Source organism: Felis catus, chromosome D4 (assembly GCF_018350175.1).
Source record: "Felis catus isolate Fca126 chromosome D4, F.catus_Fca126_mat1.0, whole genome shotgun sequence".
NCBI lineage: Eukaryota > Metazoa > Chordata > Mammalia > Carnivora > Felidae > Felis > Felis catus.
This window is the reverse complement of record NC_058380.1, coordinates 66,545,624-66,570,313: the sequence shown is the minus strand read 5'-3', so window position 1 is coordinate 66,570,313 and position 24,690 is coordinate 66,545,624. Positions and strand designations below refer to the sequence as shown.

Below are 24,690 nucleotides of genomic sequence, written 5' to 3'. Positions count from 1 at the left end.
TACAAGTCCCTAAAGCTGAACTTAAAGGCATGTGACAGCTGCCAATTGGTTATAGGAATCTACAGGAAAAAAAAAAAATGCACCCCTCAGGGTGCATGACATACATCTTGTCTGTAGAACATGGCATGAAGGAAGCAGTGGCTGCAAGAGGAGGAAACAGCAAAGAAAACGCATGTGACAGACAGCACTCCGAAAAGTAAGATGTGGAGCTAGCCAAATTCAAGACCTGTGATTAAAGCAGAGTTTTGGTCCAGCATCCATCGCTCCCAATTTTAACTGCTCAAGCCATCCATAAACTATCAATAATTTCCTGTCTTAAAGGCATTTCACCACCAAAAGAAGATGTAAAGTAACCCAGTGCTTAAAAGAAAACAGTATGAAACACCTTTTTTGGCGAAAATAATATGTAAGTAAATGTTAAATGAATAGCACTCAACTAGATTCCCCCCTCCCCCAAAACTCCCTAACCAGTTGAAAGGTATTGTGTAATCCCACATCTTTAACTGTTAATATGAAAACCCTGGTTTATCGACCGCTCCTTCCTAACATCACTACATGTAGTTTTATTTGTTATTCCAAATGAATGGGAAGGTTTAACTAACTAAACCAATCAGCCTGACCACGATCCTGGGCGGGTGGTGAGGGTGGAAAAAACACGGGTAAGCAAACACTCCGAAAAAGAACTGGACAAATAGGTTGGATACTTGATAAAACATAAATGTCCTCCATTCATCTGCAATTCTAGTCATTTTCTAACAGATCTCAGATTTTCAGAACAAGTATGCAGGTTATTTAAAACTGAGTTATATATAGTCATTTAGCAGCAGCAAAACACTTCTGGCATTACCACAGATGCTAGATCTCTGGAGGAATTTTTTTTTTCCAAACTAGCATTTTTCTTCACCAAAAACCAACCAGCCTTTATTTCTAAAAACAAGAGCCCTTGTCTCCCCCAAAACAAACAAATCAAAGACCACAGTTAAATTCTACGCTAATGAAACTGTGAGATTACATCCCATGCATTGTCAGAGCCTATTTTTCATACACCACCACCAGACAGTTTGATGCAGTATTCCTGATTGCTTTTTATCGTATTTGTAAATACACTCACTAATCCACTAAATTAGGTAATTTACAAACAGGTCCTCTCAGTTATTAGTGGCCAGCAGTCAAGTTCTATTACATTTGATCCTTATACAGTTGTCTAAACATTTCCATCCAGGTTAAGGGCTCGGATCGGCAAAGGGAGAGGGAGGTTAGCGAAATTTGGATGGGGGCAGGGTAGACGCTGGGAGAAATCTCTGCATCTCAGCCCTCAGCGACAACATTCAGCCAGTGCCCACAGAAAAACTAAATTCGGCACCTCTTCCTCCTGTTACACTGGCAACAAAGAGGGAGTTTCCGTAACGCTCCCGTCACCCACCAGGTGCCCAATCTCCTTCCCAGCCTAGTCTCAGCGCTCCCGCAGGGGCCTCGGTGTGCGGAGAGGCCGCGGTGCCCGGGGTCAAGGCACAAAGGGGGGATGGGGTGCAAGGCGAGCGGGTTGGATCCGGGACGTGGGCCGCGTAAGGGCTCCCGGACTCGCTTAAAACAGTTGAACCTGGTGTCGGGGGCGGCGGGCAAGAGAAAGGGACAGAATACCTAATGGAGCAGAAACTGGAAAGGGGTGAAGAAGGGTGAAGAGCCCGTGCTGGAGGTACTCCGCCACGGAGCACAGAAAACAGCCGGTGGATGGGCAAAGGGGAGACTCCAAGGAGATGGGAAGAGAGGCGCAAGGCCCAGAAGACGAGGGAACCGGGTGCCACCTGGGGCAGAGAGGAGGCGCCTGTGTTGCTTCTACCTGCAGGCGGGCGGGACGGGCCGCTCAGGTGTGACTGGGAAGAGGAGGCCAAGTCGGAGACGCGCCAGGGAGAGAGCTGGGGGGCTTACTAGGGGCCGCGCAGAGGTGGCTGCGAGACGACAGCCGCGGAGCCAGCGCGGGGGCACCTGCGGGACAGGCGCAAGGGAGAGGCGGGGGCGGGGGTCTCCGGAGTGCAGGGTGGGCTGAGGGAGGCTCTCGGGCGGCGGGATGCAGCAGGCACCAGCTGCGCGGCGCGGGGGAGGCATCCGGGCGGGCGGCCGGGAGGAGGGAGCCCCTCACCTGCGCGGCGGAGGAGGCGGAGCTGCAGCAGCCCATGGCGGGGCCGGAGGAGCCCGGAGGCGGCGCCGGGCGCGCAGCTACGCCCCGGAGCCCCTCGGCATGCGAGCCGGCGGGCGCCCGGGGAGGGCGCGGCCTGGCCCCGCACGGCTCGGCGGCGGCGGCGGCGGCTCGGGTGGCGGCGGGTACTCAGGAGGCGGCGCGGCTCGGGGCGGGCGCCGGCCACATCCCACGGCGGCGGCGGCGGCTGCGCGGCTCCTGCTCCGCTCCTGCTGCTGCAGCTGCTCCCCAGTGGAAAGGGGCGGGCGGCGGCGGCGGCGCCTCCCCCTGTCCCCCGCCTCCCGCCTCCCGCGCCCAGTCCCTCTCCCGCTCCCTCTCCCGGGCCGCCGCCTCCTCAGCGCCGCGCGCGTCTCCCATCAGACTCCCCGCCCCCAGTGCAGCGCCGAGCCCGCAGCCGGGCGGCGGCGGCCAAAACGAGGCCGGGCCCTTCGGCCCGAGTCGGAGCCTGCGCCGTGCCGAGCCTATTTAGTGGTGGCACCGAGGCACAGCGCTGCCTCGGAACAAGAGGTCGCTCGGGGTTGAGGCTCGCAGGGGCTGAGCAGGCTCGCCGCTGAAATGGGGCCGGTTGCTTCCGGACGTGGGAGGCACGGGCGAGGCATGAGGAGTTGCTCGCTGTCCCCACTGGACGCGCCACCCGAAGACCGTAAAGGCATCTCACTGCCCCCACGGTTGCTTTTTAGCCAGAGGAAAGTGTACACAATAAACCTTCCCAGGAGAAGGAGTGAGTGATAGAAAACGGGAGAAACAAGCATCTGTTGCTACTGGCCCCATTTTGCTGATGAAACTGAACCTTGAAGGAAACAGCCTAATGAAATGCACTCCAAGTCGAAATTTTTGTGAAGAGCCCAAAATAGGAAAAAGGCAACAAGTTCGCCAGGTCTCTCAGTACATAGCCATATTGGATCTGAACTAAACTTTCTCACACAGGATAGTCCACAAAAAACAATAAACGAGTATTAAGTCATTCATATTAAAAATATTTACTGAGGACATAATAAGTTCCAGTCACTTACAGACACTGGGAATAAAGATAGTTTCTGCTCTCTTACAAGTCCCTGTGGCTAAATTAATACACTGTAGGGTAGCACCAAGTTAGAGTAGGCGTGGTCACTACCTTTAAGAAATTTACAACCCCGAGAGTCCTTGGGAAATAGTGTCAGATGAGAACGAACAGTTAAAAGCTGGTAGTAATAAGGGTACCTGGCAGGTACTCAGTCAGTAGAACATGCAACTCTTGATCTTGGGGTCTTTTGAGTTCAAGTCCCAGGTTGTGTGTAGAGTTCACTTAAAAAAAAAAAAGGTGAAAAGAGGCAAGTGAAAATGTGGCAGGAATAAAACGTAAAGATTAGGTTTAATATTAAGAAAACCAAGTACCAGATGCCTTTTACATGTTTCATTTCATCCTCACAGACAGAATCAGAAAAGAAAAAAAAAAGTTGATTTGCAAAGATGTACAGGAATGAGACTCTAGAAGGCCTGACACGAATGAGAGACAGCAAATTTGAGAGATTACTCGAAGTCTATGGGGAAAGAAACAGCACAGAAGTAAGCTGACCTTATGTGCATTGAAAGCAACAGAAAGTCGAAATAGGAACCTGGACACAGCTAAAGAAAAGGCCAGAGAAGAATTTCTGGTTGGTGTATTCCAATACTATTTCCTAGGTCTGTGACCGTGGATGAATCACCTTTCTAAACCTCTCTAATCTTCTGTGAAATGTTGATGATAAGATGACCAGGAAGTGTTGTTATCTAGATTAGATAAGAAACAGCTAGAAAGTGGAGCCACACTCAACAAGTACTGCTTGAGATCATCAAACACTTCCTTGACATTCTACCTTTGTTCTCTACCAATTTGATCAGAGGGTGCACCTTACTGCCAGGCTGGTGAATCCTAAGTGTGTTACCAGTAACCATCAGGCCATTATATAGAAGTGGAAAAAATAAAACTTTAAAGGCACTAGTCCCAATTCTGATTATAAACTTCGCAATTAGATTGTAAACTCCCTGAGAACAAGGGAAAGGATTTTCTCTTTTGTATTTCCCTCAGCTCTCTCAAATGTTTGTTGAATTATTCAATGCAGCCAGGAATAAAAAACCTTCCCTTGAGATTTTCCCTCAAAGCCTCAGAGTACATCTTGTTTTTAACTGAGGGAGGAGGCTGAAAGTAAAATTACAGTCTTAAACAAGAAGCCATCTGTCTTCCTTCTTTATAATCAAGGAAAGGGGAGTTGTTTCTCTTAGCAGAGTCAATATGGGAGCATTTCTCTCAGATTATAAAAATCTTTTTGGCTAGTGTAGTTATTCCATGTAGTAGCTAGTGCTTATTTTGTAATTAGAGCTGCAGAACAGATAAATACGTAACAGACCATGGCAGTGCTTCAGAAAAAAATGTATTTCACTTTCTTGGAGGTCTCTTTCCTAGATATGGATGATGGGTGAATATAATTGAAAGGGAGTACATGCCATTGTGCTTAACTGATATGAACTCGTTTTCCCTTTAAGGGTTAATGGAACTAGGAGTTCTAGGGTTCTGCAAGGTGCTTTGTAAACATACTAATTATGTATGTATGCACCATATATGCATATGAATGTGATGTTTTAAAATTATACCTCGTCATTAGCATAAGAGAAACTAACGACTCCTCAATTGATATTCTGTACCTTCTAAGGAGAATCTCTTTCCCATCGCCTTCACCCCTAAAGAAGCCCCATAAAAGGAATGATATAGAGGGGGGCAAATTGCTGTTCCTTTTCGCTTTCTCATAAACAAGCACGTTCAGCATTCAATGAAATTAAGCTACAGAAAATTCAGAAATCGCGAAAGGTCTTTTTTTTTCTTGCCAGTGATCAAGGTACTGATCTCACCGCCATGAGGTGTCATCAAGGCAAGCCACTTGGGAAGGGGTTAGTTTGTTTTTCTTTTGGGAAGAGTGGAGTTTTTTGTGTTTTTTTTCAACTCATGTAAGAACAGCATCTGCACTAACCAGGATAAAATTATAAGGTCTATCAATCTTGGTGCTGCAGGGTAAAAGCAGATCACTAGCTGAGCCAGCCAGAAATGCTTCCCAGTGGTCTAGTATTGCATAATTGGCCGTGTGAGTTCCAGGGTTTCCAGTTTCAGATGGAGGGCTTGGTGCTGGTCACTCACAGAAGGAGAACACTGAACTAATGGTCTTTCCAAAGATTTTAATAATGCCTGACTCATTGTTCACATGATTACAGGTTTGGGGGTAACAAATATAAATGCATCGATATACGTGTATGCCTATAAACTGCTCAGAATCGTCCTCTAATTTAAAAAAGGGGCGGGGCGCATTTGGTGCTTTCGGCTGTGTTATTTACATTTTAGCACCTACTGTGTTCACAGCCATATCCCACAAGAGCCCATTTGCTTCAGCAGAGCCCCAGCCTCCAGATCTGCCTCACAACCGCCTCCTGAAAGCACGGGCATATCACCCCTGGGAAATACTCCAGAAGCAAAAACTAATTGTAACCAAGGGCTGTAACTGTTCATTCATTACCAGAAAGGCAAGAGCAAGTCTCTATTTGGGAAGATGGAAATGTATCTCAACCTCCCAGTTAAGCCTTGAAGTTAGAAATCCCTGAAAAGAGCTTCCCTGAACTCAGGCGTGTGACAGAAAAAGACAACGTTGTTCCCAGCAAGACTCTGACAATTATAAATCCTTAGTCCTGCAACTTTTTTCTACCCATACTTGTAAGTTAATGTCTCTCCAGTGTTAATAACTCTGTCTTTTATTTACGGTTTCAATTGGATTTGCATTGCGATATCAGACACTTTATAAGTTCTCTAAAAACACTTGCTGTGAACTGGCATTTGGAGGGAGGGGTAGCATTTCCCCTACCACTTTTCTGGATGACATTTTAAAAAATCTGTAGTTATTCATTTATTCAATAATTTTTTAATTGAGTCCTTCTTATGAGCTTAGTGTGTTTGATTAAATATCATTATGCAAACATCAGTCCTTGGGGATTTGAGCTGTTGCCAACATACAACTAGTGTTGGCTTTTATTTTGAGGTGGTGGGTGAGGAAGGAGGGAAAGGGAGACAGGATTATGAGTATTCATGTGAGAAGGAAAGGGGCAACTTGTAAAGTAGGGAAAGCCATTTATTTCACAACATAGTTCTTGAGCCACTATAATGAGCCAGACACCTAGCTAGATGCCAGGGATTCAAAGATAAATGAGGTACATTTCTTGCCCTTAAGTCGTTTACATTTTAGTGAGGTGGAAAAGACATTTAAAGCAAGAATTAGAGTATAGATTAAATGTAACGAGAGGAATGAGTCCACATGCTATATAAGCTCAGAGGAGGCCCACAGAAATGGATTTATTTTGTTCATTAAAAATGCTGCATTATGTTTTTTGCCCCTGTTAACCCTTATTCTTATCTCCACTGGACAAGTTCCCACCGTGTACCAAAAGCCTAGAAAAGAGCTTGGTATCCAGGAATATGTCACAAATATTTCTTCAGTGAATAACTGAATTTTGTCAATGGGCTCCTAGAAATTTACATTTGCAAATGTCTAGAATGTCTCAAAAGAAATATGTGAAATAGTATGTGATTTTTTTTGTTTGGCTTTTTTTTCTGTGAAACATCTGGAATAAAATATATTTATTTGTATCATACTGAAAGTATAGATGGCTTTTCTTTAAAGATATTCTAGCCTAACACCTTGGCAAAACACAGATAGGATTAACTACGTAAACCTTTTTAAACTGTTAGATGCAAAATTTAACATAAATAGGATCACCTGGTTGACTCAGTCCTTAAGCATCTGACTCTTGATTTGCACTCAGGTCATGATCTCACGGTTTGTGGGGTCCAGTCCTGCATCCCTCTCCGCTGTCAGGGGAGCCTGCTTGGGATTCTCTCCATCTCTCTCTGCCCCTCCCTGGCTCCCAGGCTCTCTCTCTCAAAATAAATAAATAAATGTTGTTAAAAAATTACCGTAAATGAACCCAACTGACAAACAGATAAACGATCCTTGCAAAGGGATATATAAAAGGTTTACTGCGATGGCACGAATGTCAGTGTCCCCCGAAATTCATGTGTGGGAATCCTAACCCCCAAAGATGATAGTTTTAGAAGGTGGGCCTTTGGGAGGTACTTGGGTGGTGAGAATAGAGCCCTCATGAATGGGATTAGTGATTTATAAAGATTCCAGAGAGACCCCCAGTCCCTTCCCCCATGTGAGGACACAGCAAGAAGTTGGCAGTGTGCAACCCAGAAGAGGGCCTTCACCAGAACTCCAGGTAGTACCCTGATCTTGGACGTGCAATTTCTAGAACTGTGAGGAATTAATTTCTGTTGTCTATAAGACACCCAGTCTATGGAATTTTGTTATAGCAGCCTGAACAGACTACCATATATACTATTGATAACACCTGAAAGTCTCCTATTGAAAAAAATAAAAAACAAAACAAAACAAGAAAACCAAAAGCACCCAGTAGAAAAAGAGGCAAAGGACATAGCAGACAAAATCCACAGCGAAAGAAATACAAGGACTCATAAAATGTGAAATGCTGCTCAACTTCACTAATAATAAAACTGTAACTTAAAAAATTAGGAGCTATCATTCTTCACCTAACAAACTGGCAAAGATTTAAAAGCTTGATAATATTCAGTGTCAGAGAAAGTCATAGTGTTCTCATATACTATTGATGGGGATATAGTTACCTCTTTCTGGAGTGGAATTTAAGAATTCATATATTGAAAAGATGCATTCCTTTTAGCTCAGCCATTTCTTGTCCAGGAACATATCCAACAATAATACAGTCTTTTTTTTTTTTCAACGTTTATTTATTTTTGGGACAGAGAGAGACAGAACATGAACGGGGGAGGGGCAGAGAGAGAGGGAGACACAGAATCAGAAACAGGCTCCAGGCTCCGAGCCATCAGCCCTGAGCCCGACGCGGGGCTCGAACTCACGGACCGCGAGATCGTGACCTGGCTGAAGTCGGACACTTAACCGACTGCGCCACCCAGGCGCCCCTAACAATAATACAGTCTTGTTTACAATAAGAAGAAATTGGAAAGACCTAAATTTCTATAAATAGAATGTTAGTTAAATAACTGGTTAAATAATAGGAAGTACTTTACAGCTATTAAAAAGTATGAGATAGATCAGTATTCGCTGACATGGGAAGATAACTACAAAAGGTTTACAAAACAGCATTATGATGGAATCCTGTTTATGCAAATAGTGTGTGTGTGTGTGTGTGTGTGTGTGTGTGTGTGTGTGTGTATGTGTTTGTAGAAAAGGCTATAAAAAAGACATATCACTCTGTTAGAGCAGTTACCTTAGGAGAGGAAATGGGGGTAAACTGGGATGAGGTAGAGTAAGACAGGAGGGAGACACTTTCTGAGTTATAGGCTTCTGCATTGTGGTTTTGAGAAAGCAGGTCCTGTTTTTTAAACTATGCTAAAATATTTTTTTTTAATTTTTTTTAACGTTTATTTACTTTTGAGACAGAGAGAGACAGAGCATGAACAGGGGAGGGGCAGAGAGAGAGGGAGACACAGAACTGAAACAGGCTCCAGGCTCTGAGCTGTCAGCATAGAGCCCGACGCGGGGCTCGAACTCACGGACCGCGAGATCATGACATGAGCCGAAGTCGGATGCTTAACCGACCAAGCCACCCAGGTGCCCCTGCTAAAATATTTTTATAAAATGACTGTGGGGGCAAGTGGTCCTCCCAGATGACCTTTTAATCATGGAGAAATTATGCAAACTGTCCAGAGTACAGAGAAAGAACAGATCACTATTGAAAGCCATGATTAAGAAAGGGTTCTTGGGGCAAGTGGTGTTCAGCTGGTCCTTGAACAACAGGTAGATTTTCAGTAAGTGAAGATAGGAAAGAAAAAGAGATTTCTCAGACATAAAATAACTGACGCAAAAGTCAGGTTTAGGAATGAATAAGATCTGGAGGAAGGGGGGGCTTTACAGTTAAGCTTCTGATTCTTGGTTTCGGCTCAAGTCACGATCTCAGGGTTCATAAGTTTGAGCCCTGCTCTCGCTCTCTGCCCTTCCCCCACTCTTGTTTGCTCTCTCAAAATAAATAAATAAATAAATAAACTTAGAAAAAAAAAAGATCTGTTGGGTGTTCCAGTTATATTGCTGCATCACAAAACAGACTTAACACAACAATTACTTATTACCACCTCTCACAGTTCTGGACCTTCTCACTTGGGGGCTCTCATGTGGTTGCAATCATGCAATGGATGGGGCAGGGGTCATCTCAAAGTTTCCTCATTCACCTGCCTGGTAGCTAATGCTGGCTGTTGGCTGCGAGCCAGAATACTTACATGGAACCTTGCTGTGTGACCTGGGCTTCCTCACAGCATGGTGGCTGGGTTCCAAGCGTGAGCATCCCAAGAGGACCAGGCTAACACTGCATTACATTACCTTTTATGACCTAGCCTCAGAAAGCATGGAGCATGGTTGTTGCTATAGTCACAGGCCCATTCAGACAAGGGAAGGAATGATGGATGCCACCACCACCCAACCCCCAACTGAAGAAATATCAATGTGACATTGAGCATGTGGGATGGGAGATCTTGCTATGAAATCTCCAGTTTGCCATAGTTCCTCGCACTCTCTAAAGTCTCTCCTGGCAGGAGCCAGCTTCTCCCACCTGCACTACCCCCTGGCATCCATTGACCTTGGAGTTTGCACCTCTTACAGACAAGAGGATCTGAGGATTTGGAACAAAGAGGTAATAGAGCTTTTTTGCTTTAAAAAAGATCACTGTGGTGGTACCTTGTGGGGAGGTCTAGAGGAAGGAGAGATTACATAATAAAAACAGTAGGTGCTAAAGCTGTTGCCCCTAGTCATCAACTGCTCTGCTCCAATTCAGCAAAATGATGCCTAAGTATGATTGATGGGAGTCCTCCATATTCTTACCAAAGCATTCAGTCTTCAGGATGCTCTCAATGGGCCTCAATTCTTGTAGAACCAGATGCTCCTATGCCTGGCAGGAAATTACTAGGCCATGGGAAGTAATTGAACTTTTTGAGATACCAAGGTACCACTTCAGGGATACTAAGTGATATTTCTCCAACTGAGCAAAGGACATAGACTGCCCGGGAAGCAAGCCATCTCTTGACCAGCTTCCTCCCTTCCCAACTGTTCCAATAGCTGGCCTCCTAGTGTGGTGCTACAGAACAAAATGAAGGAAAAGGGGTGGGCAGAGACTGCAAGGTTTGGCTGGACTGGCCCTTTGAAGCTTAGCTACAGTCATCCCCAGCTTCCCTCAAGTCCTATTAAGAGATTTGTGTTAGGCAATGAAAATTGTAGCATTAGCCTGGTTTTTAATGTCCCCCCCCCCAACTATTATTATTTTATTGGACAAACTGTCAAAATCCACCTGTTCTTTTTCTCAGAGCTCCTTTCTTCCTTCCTCATTGGCACTAGACAGAGTCATTTTCCCTAATACTATGTAATTTAGAAGAGGCTGTGTCAATTGCATAAAATATTTCTAATCTCCATAATTAAGATGCTGCTGGTCTGACAGCTTTGCTCTCTTACTCCCCCTCAGCTAGTTGCAGGGATATAGAAAGACATTTGAAAAGAGTACTAAAGCAAAAATGACATGCTGTTCCCCTCCCGAAGGGCCTTCTCATGACTATCTCCAGCTTCCCTAGACTCCTTCCTAGAGAGCTTCATTTATGGCTTCTTCAAAAGTAGGAAAGAGAGACTATGCCAAGTTTCTTCAGGCCATTTTCCCTCTATTCCCAGAACATGTATACCCTGTCCCCAGATTGCCCCTTCTTGTGACTTGTCCTTGAGGTCAGCGTTTGACGTGGAATAGTCACCAGTTACGTTGGGTCAAACGACTGAATGATGGAATTTCAAGGTCAAAGAGAAATTTTTTTTTAATGTTTATATTTTGAGGGAGAGAGAGAGCACGTGCAAGCTAGGGAGGGGGCAGAGAGCGAGGGAGACAGGGGATCCAAAGCAGGCTCTGTGCTGTCAACTCTCAATCCACGTGGGGCTTGAACCCACAAACCATGAGCTCATGACCTGAACCAAAGTTGGACACTCAACTGAAGAGCCACCCAGGTGCCACTCAAAGAGAAATTTAGAAAAGTAGCAGAACATTGCAATTGGTGGCAAGGAATCTTTGAACATCATACAGTTTATTTTCCTTTACTTTTGGAAAAAGCAGACAATGATTCACCCAGATTGCCATTCCTTCAGCTCTTTCCTCCTGCCTCTTCCTAGTTTGGATGGAAACTTCCTAATACATTCAGGTATGGCTTTTAAAAAGTCTCATTTCATCCTCACAATTATTCAGTTAAGTAAAAATTATTATGACTATTTTAGAGATTAGGAAAATGAGGTGGAAAAAAAAGTGGTCTAGATAGACTGGATTATGTTGCTACAACAAATTTACCCTCAAATCTAATAGTTTAGTAGAGCAAAGGTTTTTCTTCTCCCTCACAGTATTTACGACACAGCATTTGGTCCAGCTGGGGAGTGGATGGTAGTATTTGCTCCATGCAATTATTCAGGTACCTGGGCTTGGACGTATTTTAGCTGCACCCTGTACAACTTGAGGTCTTTCAACCTGTAAAGAAAAATATAATTAATTAGCCATGGGCTTTGCACTGTCTCAGCCCAGAAATGATGCCCGTTCTTTTGGTTGTATTTCATTAGTTAGTACTGGTCACATGTCCTTACAGAAGAGTAGGGGGAGGAAATGTAGGAGAAATGGGTTATTTGGTAAGCATTGCTCACTCATTGTCACTGCCCTGTGAGGTTATAACTTGTCCGTGGGATTAGCATCTAGATCCAGGCTGTCTGACTCCACACCCCATGTTCTGAATCAGTGCATTTTCTTTTCAAAACTTCATAATGCTATTTTAGGGATAGAGGTGGCCTTGACACAGGAGGCAGCTGTAGCAGAGTAGAAAGATCTCTGGACTTGAGACAGGTGGGTTTGTATGCCCATTTTGCCACTTACTAGTTGGGATGCCATGGGCAAGTCCCTAAGCCTCTCTGCTAACAGCAATTTTCCTGTCTATAAAATAGGGATCAATAAAGCTCTTTTAATTAGGTCACCGTGAAGATGAAAGTGTGAGAACCTTCTGACATGTCACATTTCATCACTAGATGTTTAAATCTGAATTCTTATCATTTCTTTGTCCCGCCCCTCCTTCTGTCACACAACTGCTTTCCTACGATGGGAAATCCTTCCACAGTGACACCTTTCACTGAAAGTTCTAGTTGAAATTCTGCCAGAGGAGAGACATCAGTAACCTGATCCCAACACTTCCAGGACAAAAGTTCTGATTCTATTATCAGTCCTTTTTCTGACATCAGCAATTTTCTTCACGTGTTGCCAAGCGCAACTCATTCATGACTTCAGGTAAAAGGAAAGGATAATGTCACAGTGGAATTAAAAGCTCTGGCTTGAGAACAATTTTGCATTTAAAAACACTGGAAATGTTGGAGCCTCTCTAGGAAGTAAATGTCAAGGCACATTAATATAGAGTGAGCATAAATGCCTCTGGTTTCTCAAACCTATTGAGAAAGCCCATTTGCCTCATCATTGTAGCCTCTTTTAAACTCTGAAAATAGGGCCTCTATATTATTTTAATGTTATTTAGAAAAACAAATTAAACATCTATTAAAGCAACCAGGTAATAGGGGAAAAAATGTCTTATTTAGAAGCTTAATGGGGCTTTTACTCCTGGGAAAAGAAAGTAAATTATTTCCTATGGGAAGGTACATAAACTCTTTCAGGCTCCTGGGTGATTGTTTAGGAGAGTATTGGTAGAGATAATTTACAATCTTAGGGGTCAAGGTTCCTGGCAAAAGTAATGAACTTCCCTGAAGCACTTTTTTTCTTTTTCCAAAAGAAGCCTGAGGCACAACAACTTTTATTCCTTACTTTGCCTTTCTGGTTAGCAACTCAAACATTCTGATTGCAGTCTTGAGCTCTGGAGTCAGACAAATGTGGGTTTGATAACCAGCTTTGCAAATTACTAGCTGTGGGACCTTGTCCTAGTCTGTGGCATTGCACTGTGATTTTTAAATGGGGGGCAGGGGGGAAGGAGCACTTTGCAAGTTTACACTGGTGTTCCCGGCATATCTGATGCCTGGAACAAATCATTTATTGAATACACTGCTCTAGATGACAAAATTAGTATCAGGAATAATCACTTTCTTAATTTATTTTTTTGTCTCAAAACAATTTTTAAAATTTCCAAATTTTAAGGACAAAAAGGTATGTTTTGTGGGAATTAAAATATACACTTACTAACCAAGGTATTATATCTTGCAGTTCATAGTTTTAGCATTTTAAGTTTTAATCTGTTATTAAAAACCCAAATTGTGACATAAAATGATTGGGTTAAATTAATCTTGTTTTTTTTCTTTACCTTTGGAATGACCGTGCTATTATAGTTTATTTATATTTGCTGTTTAAATGGAAGGGCGTGTCCTACCCCAGTGAACACAAACACTGCCCTAAGTACACTTGAATAATTCCTAACCATTGTGAACTTACTCTTGAAGCAAACCCATGAAGCTGTGTCCACGTGTGTCAGAGTTGACTGTGTAACTAGGGTTTTCTCTGGATGAATTTTCATTTGGAACATAGCATTTGTTAAGAGATGAGTAATGAACATTTGCTAATATGAGGTATATATGAGGTATATATAATATATATATATTATATGAGGTATGTATATATATGAGGTATATATGAGGTATATAATATATAATAAGTGTTCTTATACATATTATATATGTATTACATATGTATATATGTATTATATAATATGTAATATTATACATATTATATATGTATTATATATGTATATATATACATGTATATATATGTATATATATATATGTATTTGTATAAGTATACAAAATGCAGTAAAAGTCCCTGTAGTCCTGTTATCCAAAGACTGAATATATGTATTATATATGTATATATATGTAATATGTATACATATTACATAATAAACACCTATAAATGTATATATATGTATATACACAAAATATAATATATACACATTCTTAAAACTCAGAAGTTTAAAAGTTAGACCAACCAAAGATGTTTTCGGAAAAGGCATTTTATCACTGACATTGTTCAGAATTGCAGCCACGTGGCGATAATAAAAAGCAGGCAGACAAGACTTGATTGTTTTTTAAAATTCTCTACAGACAATGAACCTTATATTGTTGCTAGCCACTCCCACTACCCGACTCGACTCTTGGCCTACTACTGTAGATTTCCTGGCTGTAGTAAACACTCCAGAAGTGTCAGCTATTAGTATTTTTCTGCAAGTCTTTTATTTTTTTTAAGTTTATTCATTTATTTTTGAGAGACAAAGAGCACCCGCGCATGAGCAGGGGAGGGGCAGAAAGAGGGAGAGAGAGAATCTGAAGCAGGCTCTGCCCTGTAGCATGCCTGCCTGAACTCACAAACCATGACCTGAGCCCAAGTCAGAGGCTTAACCGACTGAACCACCAAGGCACCCCTCTACGAGTCTTTTAAAAACAGGGTCTTTGGGGCCCCTGGGTGGCTCAGTCGGTTAAGCCTCCGACTTTGGCTCAGGTCGTGATCTCGTGGTTTGTGAGTTGGAGCCATGCGTTGGGCTCTGTGCTGACAGCTCAGAGCCTGGAGCCTGCTTCAGATTCTGTGTCTTCTCCTCTCTCTGCCCCTCCCATGCTTATGCTCTGTCTCTCTCTGTCTCTCAATAATAAATACATGTTAAAAAAAGTTTGTTTTTTTTTTTAATTTTTTTTTTCAATGTTTATTTATTTTTGGGACAGAGACCTCCCATGCTTATGCTCTGTCTCTCTCTGTCTCTCAATAATAAATACATGTTAAAAAAAAGTTTGTTTTTTTAAATTTTTTTTTTTCAGCATTTATTTATTTTTGGGACAGAGAGAGACAGAGCATGAACGGCGAAGGGGCAGAGAGAGAGGGAGACACAGAATCGGAAACAGGCTCCAGGCTCTGAGCCATCAGCCCAGAGCCTGACGCGGGGCTCGAACTCCTGGACCGCGAGATCGTGACCTGGCTGAGGTCGGACGCTTAACCGACTGCGCCACCCAGGCGCCCCTAAAAAAAAGTTTTTAAAAACAGGGTGTTTTGTGTTGCAGAGAGAGAGAGAGAGAGAGAGAGAGAGAGAGAGAGAGAGAAAAGGAGACAGAAAGACAGAGAGAGAAACAAAGACATGGAAACATGACTTAATTCCCTAATAAAAAGTAGCATTATCTTTTAAAAAGAGTAGTGTTTTTCTGAGGGCACCTGGGTGGCTTAGTTGGTTAAGTGTCCCACTCTTGGTGTCAGCTCAGGTCATGATCTCACAGCTCACGTCATGATCTCACTATTTGTCAGATCTACGTTGATAGCACAGAGCCTGCTTGGGATTCTCTCTCTCCTTCTCTCTTTCTGTCCCTCCCTCGTGCATGCACATACACGTTCTCTCTCAAAATAAATGAAAAAGACATTTTAAAAAAGAATAATATTTTTCTGTAATAATAGTGATGGATGCTTTAACATTTTTTTTTTAAACTGGGGTAAAGAACACGTAACCTTTGCCACTTTAATCATTTTATTTTATTATTTTAAGTAATCTCTATCCCCAACTTGGAGCTCGAACTCAGGATTCTAAGATCAGGAGTCGCATGCTATACCAAATGAGTCAGCCAGATGCCCCTATCACAATAGAGGCTGTTTAATTTAGAAAACATATGAAGTACAAAAAAAGTATACAAAATGCAGTAAAAGTCCCTGTAGTCCTGTTATCCAAAGACTGAAATAATAATTTATTGGTCACTTACTGTATGTATCCCAAGAGCTATACATTCAATTATTTTCAGCTTTACTATCAACCCGTGAAATAGGTTCACTTTTTTACATTTTTCATTTTTCACATTTTTTTTCCTTTTTCACAGTAGAGATAACTGAGACCTGGAGAGGTTAAATAAGTTTATAAGTGGCAAGGCTAGTAGTATTCAGTGACAGCTCTTACTAAAAGCCCAATCTCTTAATAACTCTGCTATTGTATGTCTTTATAACCCTAGGGAATATATTCAAAGGATATAAACGTTTTCAAAGATTTATGAATGAGGATACTTATCACGATGACAGCTGTAAAAACATATATTTATGTTCACAGAAGAAAGCTGAGAAGAAAACCATAGTATATTATCAATGGTTAACTCTTAGTTACTGAACTATTGATGATTTTTATTTTATTGTATGTATTTTTCAGTATTTCCTAAAATTTCTATAATAAGGATATGAGATTTTCAAATGTAAAATCTTCTAAAAATTTGTAAAAAATATATTTCAAAAAATGTGGGTAGATTTTTGGTGAATTTTCAACTTATTGATTCCCAATCTTTCTTCTTTTTTTTTAATGTTTATTTTTGAGAGAGTGACAGAGTCTGAACAGGGGAGGGACAGAGAGAGAGGGAGTCACAGAATCCAAAGCAGGCTCCAGGCTCTGAGCTGTCAGCACAGAGCCCGACACAGGGCTCAAACTCACGAACTGTAAGACCATGATCTGAGCTGAAGTCAGATGTTTAACCCACTGAGCCACCCAGGAGCCCCAAATCCCAATCTTTCATAAAGCATTTGATTACAAAGTTGGGCATAGGGGCAGCTGGCTGGCTCAGTTGATAGAGTTTGTGACTCTTTTGATCTCAGGGTTGTGAGTTTGAGCCCCATGTTGGGTGTAGAGATTACTTTATGAGCTGAAGTCGGATGTTTAACCCACTGAGCAACCCAGGTGCCCCTGATTGCTTTTTTAAAAGGCCATTCAATTCCTTTCTTTCAGAAGGAAGGTTAAGGAAAGAAATATTTACACAGTCCAAATTTCTCCAATCAGATGGAACATTTTTTCCCATCTTATAAAAACGTCCTTGTAGCTAGCTGACTCCAGAAATTTTGGACAAAGTTAGCCATTTTCATCATAAGTGTAACATTCCTAAATATGTAGGCAATGATAATGTTAGCTGCCTCTCTTCACTTGGGGCTCACTTTTCTCATCTATAAAATGAAGACACAAAGTCATTGAGCTCTAACGTCCCTGCCTCACCCCAATCGTTGGGTAAAAACAGACCAATAAAGAACTGGGTGTTAGTTCTTCTGATCCCAATGCTGAAGGACAATGTAGATATATTAACTCTCTGAATGCTACCTGAGAAAGACGTTGCTAGTATAGAGGATTAATGTATCGTGGAGCAACCCGATGGTGGAGGGGGTGGGCAGTGGCAGGGACAAAGTGGTAGTGAGGGGCCACAGTTACAAGGCAAAGTGAGGGAGTGTGGAGATGTATAGAATTTTCCCTTTTCTAGTAATCTTAGGAACTGTGCCTGGTTGTAATTGGTCAGTTAGGGCCTATGGTTATTTCCCGGTGGGCTGCTTAATGAGCATGTTTGCATTGCCTATTGGCACTCAGTTCAGGAGTCACTGTGGGCCCTTTTGCCTTGCTCTACATGTAGTATTGAGGAAAGATGCTGAATTTGGAATGAAATAACCCCAGAAGGAGGCTTGACTGTCTTTTTATTGGCTGCATGGCCTTGAGCAAGTTGGGTAAGTCACTTTTCAGATTTTCTCTTTGTCGTGGTACTCTGTGGTTTCTGTACAAAGTGTCCAGATTTGGATTTCTGTTTGCTTATCCTGCTTGGGAATTTTCGAATCTGTGTGGATGCTGTCTCTTACTGATTTTGGAAAATTTTCAGCCATTCAATATTTAAATACTGCCTCTAGGGGCAAAACAATATGAACTCTGGGAACTGCTTTAAAATATACCAAGAGGGGCCCCTGGGTTGCTCAGTCGGTTAAGGGTCTGACTCCAGCTCATGTCATGATCTCATGGTTTGTGGGTTCGAGCCCCACATAGAGCTCTCTGTTATAGGTGCAGAGCCCAATTCAGATCCTCTGTCTCTCTCTGTCTCCCTGCCCCTTGCCCTCCCCCCTCTCTCAAAAATAAATAAACATGAAAAAAATTAATAAAATATATCAGTAAAGAAAGACATAAGAAAATGTAAATGAACAAATATGGTCAGATCTTAATTATGGAATCTGGGTGATGGGTATATGGAATTTATAATATTATTTTTCTAGTTTTTTCTTTCATACATGTTTACTTTTATAATAGAAAACAAAGAGAAGAGGCATAACAAGTATTCTCCGTCAGAAACTTCAATGGCATGGACACCAGACCTTCTCATTCTATCCTCCATGTTTCTTAATGCTCATATTTTCCGTATTTTTATTTGTCATGTGACATTCTGGGTAATTTCTTCTGACCTATTTTTAGTTCATTTATTCTCTAATTATATTTAATCAGTTACTGAGTGCTTAATATTGGTTATCATAATTTTTATATATAGACCTCCTTTTTCAAATATGTTAGGCTACTTTTTATAGTTTCCTGTTCCTTATCCTTTTTCTCTAATCAGAAATCTAACCAGGGGCTTTTCCAGAACTTTTAAAAAAATGCCCTTCCCAGGGCGCCTGTGTGGCTCAGTCAGTTAAGCGTCTGATCTTGGTTTCACCTCAGGTCATGATCTCACAGTTGGTAAGTTCAAGTCCCGCATCAGGCTTCAATCTGATAGTGCAGAGCCTACTTGGGATGCTCTCTCTCCTTTTCTCTCTGCCTCTCCCCTGCTTGCGCTTTCTCTCAACATAAATAAACTTAAACAAAAATAAATAAATAGTTTAAAGATGCCCTTCCCCAAGGGCACCTGGGTGGTTCAGTTGGTCCAGCCTCCACCTCTTGATCTCAGCTCAAGTCTTGATCTCAGGGTTTAATCTCAGGATCATGAGTTTACCCCATGTTGGGCTTTGTGCTGGGCATGAAGCCTACTTAAAAAACAAAAAACAAAAAACAAAAACCTTCCCCAGCTATTTAAGTAACAACAAAAACAACAGAGTAAGCATAATCATCTTATACCCTGGATCTCATAATTGTGATATCAGAAATCTGTGAAAATCTTGGGGTGTCTGGTTAAACCTCCACCTCTTGATCTCAGCACAGCTCTTGATCTCAGGGTCTTGATGTCAGGGTCACCATCTGCCAGTCATGGGATCAAGCCCTACATTGGGCTCTGCCTGCTTGGGATTCTCTCTCTTCCTTCCTCTCTGCCCCTCCCCCACTCGCATACACGAGCACACACTCTCTCTCTCAAAATAAATAAATAAATAAATAAGCATTAAAAAAAGAAATCTGTGTAAATCTAATAATGTTGTATATTTGTCCTATTAATTTTATTTATTTTTATTTATTTAAAAAAAACTTTTTTGGGGGCGCCTTGGTGGCTCAGTCGGTTAAGCATCCGACTTCAGCTCAGGTCATGATCTCACGGTCTGTGAGTTCAAGCCCCGCGTCGGGCTCTGTGCTGACAGCTCTGAGCCTGGAGCCTGTTTCAGATTCTGTATCTCCCTCTCTCTCTGCCCCTCCCCTGTTTACGCTCTGTCTCTCTCTGTCTCAAAAATAAATAAACGTTAATAAAAAAAATTTTTTTGGATACCTATTTATTTTTGAGAGAGAGACAGAATGCAAGTGAGGAAAGGAGAGTGAGAGAGGGAGACAAAGAATCTGAAGCAGGCTCCAGGCTCTGAGCTGTCAGCACAGAGCCTGATGTTGGCTTTGAACTCACAAACTGTGAGATCATGACCTGAGCTGAAGTCCAACGCTTAACCAATTGAGCCACCCAGGCACCCCTGTCCTACTATTTTTAAAGGTTCTTACTCATGGTGCCTTGCTTGTGGGCTTGATTCTTTTTGACCATGTGCTGCTCATATATTTGAAAAATTATATGTGTGATCTTTTGCAGTCTAGGATCAAGGGGCTTTCCTCTAGAGAGAATATATATTTGATTCTGTCATGTGCTCAATGGCTTTGCCAATTCAGGACTATTTTAAAATCAGTTCAGAAGTTGCCATTTTTTTGGACCAACCAAATTCAATGATGTGAAGGTAGGGTGCAAATTTGAGTGCAAATTTGAGTGTAACTTGTTACAACTTTTCAGTCTTTCCTTTGCAACCTGGGGCTCAGCAACAAGGGAGGCCATTTTCTTGTAGCCCCTGAAGTGGAGAAAGGTGTAACCCTTTGATGCCCCATCTTCTTTGGGATGAAGGGGTCTCCCCTTAGACAATTAATCTTGGATGGGATCTGGGCTTTGATTTCCCTCCTCCTTGTCTTGGGAGACCACCAACACTCTGGGGAAAAAAGCAGCTTTAGTGCTTTCTCACACCTTCCTGGAAAATGTAAACTCTGAGGTCCAATTTCTTCATATGGAAGATGAGGCTAATACGGCTTGGCTTACAGAGTTATAAGTGTTACATTTTAAAATGCCCTTTGTAAATTGTAAATCAAATTATAAACTTACTCTGGAACCGTAGGCCCTTTAAGTTTAGGGAGTCTTTTCAAGTCATATGCTTTATTTTGTGGATATATGCATTTTGCTACGTGTATGTCAGAGGGTGCCCATATATTTCACAGGATTTCCAAAGGATCTATTGACTTCTAAAATATGTTTTAAAAGCAATCAAAAATAGAAAATGTTACCAGAAATCAAACAAGTACGGGAAGAGAACAACAGATTTGGCTAGTGTTTATTCATTTAGATGTTGCTAAATTTTAAAATATCTCTGCCGATGACAAAATAAAAATTTTTTGCTCTATAAAATCATATTTTCCCTTCTCTCTTCTAAATGATTGTTCCACTTGTGTGAAGTTCAATGGTAAGAGGGAGAAAACATATATGCCAAAATAAATGCATTGGTCCTAGTTCAAGTTAGCATCTGGTAGGAAGAGCATTTTGTTCCTTTCATAATTTATTCCTTGCAGATTTCCATTTGTGGGTGCATAGACTCTTAGAATGTTAGAGCTGGCTAGATCTGTACAGATCAGATCATTTTCATTTAAACACTGAGGAAAGGACAAAGATAAATTTATTAGGATTATAAATGCAGCCAATATTCCAGAGGCTTTCTGCTAATTAAAATGTTTCTCTCCTCTAAAAACATAGTCCACAAAATCTGAGATTTTCCCTGTTTTTTCTTGATAGCATTGCCAGCATTATCTCTCAAGGCCCTGATCAAATGTCCTCTTCTGTGAAGCTTTCCTACCTCAGATGAAATGACCCATAAAACTATACACAAAGGCTGCTTGATATATAAGAATTCCTTCTACACCCTTTCATCTTTCCATAAAACAAGTCTTGTCATACTCCAAAATCAGAATAAAAGAGAAGTCAACGATGGGAAGCTTGAAAATGTGTAAATTTAATTTCAAAGCTGACAGTTGGCAGTAGTCACTCAATCTTTCATTCAGCAAATATTTCTCGAGTATCTACTAATACGCTAGGTGCTGAGATTACAATGATGAATGAAAGACACATATGGTGCCTGCCCACGTCACCGTCTCCACACCACCACTTGCGTCACTGTTATGTGTCTTTTGGGCAACTCCATATACCTCCTAACTGATGTATCTGTTTACTTCCTGATCTCCCTTTGATCCGTTCTCCAACCAACAGCCAGAAGGCTCTTTTTTGGTCATGCTTAAAACCCCTCTTCAGAACCCTCATGGGCTCCACTTCTGGAACAGTGATGTGAACCGTTCTATGGACCCACTCCTCAGAGAAATAACCATGACTCATTATATATATATATATATATATATATATATATATATATATACTGAACCACTGAACTATCTGGAAATTGTCCTAAGGGCATATAGCAAATGAAGAAAACTTCATTAAAGAAAATCTATCAGGGGCACCTGGGGGGCTCAGTCACTTGAGCATCTGACTTTTTATTTTGACTCTGGCCATGATCTCATGGTTTGTGCGATCAAGCCCGAGCTGGGCTCTGTGCTTAGAGCACAGAGCCTACTTGGGATTTTTTCTCTCTGCCCCTCCCTCACTTGCACTGTCTCTCTCAAAGTAAATAGATAAACTTAAAAAAAAAAAAAAAAAGAAAGAAAATCTATTAAATCCTGATAAGAACAGCAAGAGTCTGTGGCACAACCCTCCCTTTCCCCCTTCCCATGTTGGCTTTATGACAGAAGCTCCAATCTGGGAAGGTACCACCAAGAAAATGGAGCTCCTTCTCCTCTCAGTCAAGGAAAATGGAGGGGCAGGACACCTGGGCTTCTCATCTCCCAGCTCTGGTGAATGTGACTCAGAGGTCAGAGGCTCCCTTCCTCCACCAAGGTGTTATCTACGGGTGGACGTGTCAACTACGGCAAGGCAGGCCAAGAACACTGGGAACCTGCTAACTCTTGCTGTAGCTTGCTTGCAGTCTTCTTCTTCTTTTTTTTTTTTTAAGGTTTTATTTTTAAGTAATCTCGCCACCCAAGGTGGGGCTCGAACTCACAACTCTGAAATCAAGAGTCACATGCTCTACCGGCTAAGCCAGCCAAGCCCCTCTTCACAGGGATTTTAAACAAGCAATTGGATTCAGAATTTTGGAACTCTGAAAACTCGAGACTGCAGATGTGCAAAACCAAGCTGGGGAAAGTGGGGTTAGCTTGGCAGAACCAGCTTTCCTTTACTTCCAGGCCTGAGGCTCCAGGGAAGGAAATGATCACCTCAGTTAGATTCCCAGCTCTAGTCCTGCCTTGCTCCAAGCCTAGCAAAGGCCTGGAATGTTCTTCCCCAGACCCTTCCAGCTGGCAAATTGCTGCTCATTCTGCAAGACCCTTCTTTCTCTGAACCCCACCCTGCAGTACGGGTGTGCCCTGGCTCCTGAGGGTTCTTTTGTAATAAGCTGGTCCCAAGGAGAAAACAATTTCTAAGAGTTAATGAAAAGCTCCTTTTGTATCTCCTACTTTAATTTGATCCTCTCAGCCTGAATCCCAGAGGAGGTATGTGTGCTGAATTCTGAGGGTGAGTGAGAGTTTCACTTTTAGTTCTCAAAGGTCAGGCAGCAAGCCTTAGTCATGCTGATGGGATTTAACTTTTCTTGAAATCAAGAAAAGTTGGAATCAAATCTTCCAAATGAGGCTTTTGTCTCCAAATCACAGTGACAATTACTAGCAAAGTCAGAACCTAAACTCATATAGTATCTGGCTTTTTTTTTTAATGTTTATTTTTCACACACACACACACACACACACACACACACACACACACGAGTGTGAGTGGGGGAGGGGAAAAGAGAGAGGAAGACAAGAATTTGAAGAAGGCTCCAGGCTCTGCACTATCAGCACAGAGTCCAACGCGGGGCTTGAACTCATGAACTGTGAGATTGTGACCTGAGCCGAAGTTGGACACTTAACCGACTGAGCCACCCAGGCACCGCTGCCCCTGCCCCCGCCTTTTTAAAAATGTAGGCTTCTAGCCCAGAATGGGACCCAGTGCAGGGCTGAAACTCATAACCCCAAGACTAAGACCTGAGATCAAGAGCTGGACACTTAACCAACTGAACCATCCACGCATCCCGGTATCTGGCTTTCTTGAAGGCTCTTTCAGCACCAGCTACCATTCCTAAAACATAGTACTGTCATAATTATTGCTGGATGAATAAAAAAAATGCCTACTTTACTGCCCAATTTTTCCCTTTTCCTCTGGAAATAGAGAAAAAAAAGAAAGAAGGAAAGAAAGAAAGAAAGAAAGCTGCCAGAATATGTTTTTTTTTTATGTTTATTTATTTTTGAGACAGAGAGAGACAGAGCATGAACGGGGGAGGGTCAGGGAGAGAGGGAGACACAGAATCTGAAACAGGCTCCAGGCTCTGAGCTGTCAGCACAGAGCCTGATGAGGGGCTCGAACTCACGGACCGCGAGATCATGACCTGAGCCGAAGTCGGCCACTTAACCGACTGAGCCACCCAGGCGCCCCTGCCAGAATATGTTTTGAGTTTGCAAGCAGTATTACCAGCATGTATGACTGACCTTCGGGATCTCTGCCAGTCAAGTCATTCAATCAAGTGGAAGTTGAATCTCTGAAGAACTACTGTCCGTTCTTAGCACAATCCCTGAAGAATACAAAATCCCAGAACACAGCTGGTAGAAAATACTAACTCTGATCTGTTGTATAAGTAATATCACTTATGAAGGTGGAAGGCCAGATACATTTCCAAAATAAGGTAAGTGTTCATGGCTACCTCATGGATCTGGTTAGAAACAGAAGGCTCCCAGGTACCATTAAGGTGTGTTTGTTGAAATTAGTGGAATTTAATTGAACTGGATTCATTGCTGCTGTGATTACTCAAGGGGTCAGAGCTTTAGTCTTTCAAAGTCCCAGAAGCAGAACTCTAGAGAACATCTGGTGTTTTTTGTTGCAGTGCATCAAATCACCCTCCTTCTAGAAGTACTCTGATTTACCTCTGGGAAACTCCCCTCCTCCCTTCTCAGCCTCTATGGCTTGGACAAGGCTAATCCAACTTCAGGTTCCAGAGGGGACTACAGATTTCAGACATGCTAGTTAGTTGTTTCAGAGCTAATGAGCCATAATGAAGAATTAAAAAAAAATTTTGCA

The 24,690-nt window shown here is 42.3% G+C and overlaps 1 protein-coding gene across 3 annotated transcripts in view; it reads right to left on the bottom strand.

The window, feature by feature from the left end:
• SLC44A1 (solute carrier family 44 member 1) overlaps window positions 1–2,423 on the bottom strand; it is a 201,431-nt gene extending 199,008 nt beyond the window's left edge. For 2 of the 3 annotated variants that reach the window (XM_023242529.2, XM_023242528.2), the window contains exon 1: window positions 2,141–2,420. In XM_023242529.2, the coding sequence (XP_023098297.1) occupies window positions 2,141–2,176 (36 nt within the window). In that variant the 5' untranslated portion in view covers window positions 2,177–2,420. Of the gene's footprint in view, window positions 1–2,140 lie in introns of all 3 variants that reach the window. The other variant, XM_023242530.2, reaches the window with a different exon arrangement.
• Window positions 2,424–24,690: the final 22,267 nt, after the last annotated feature.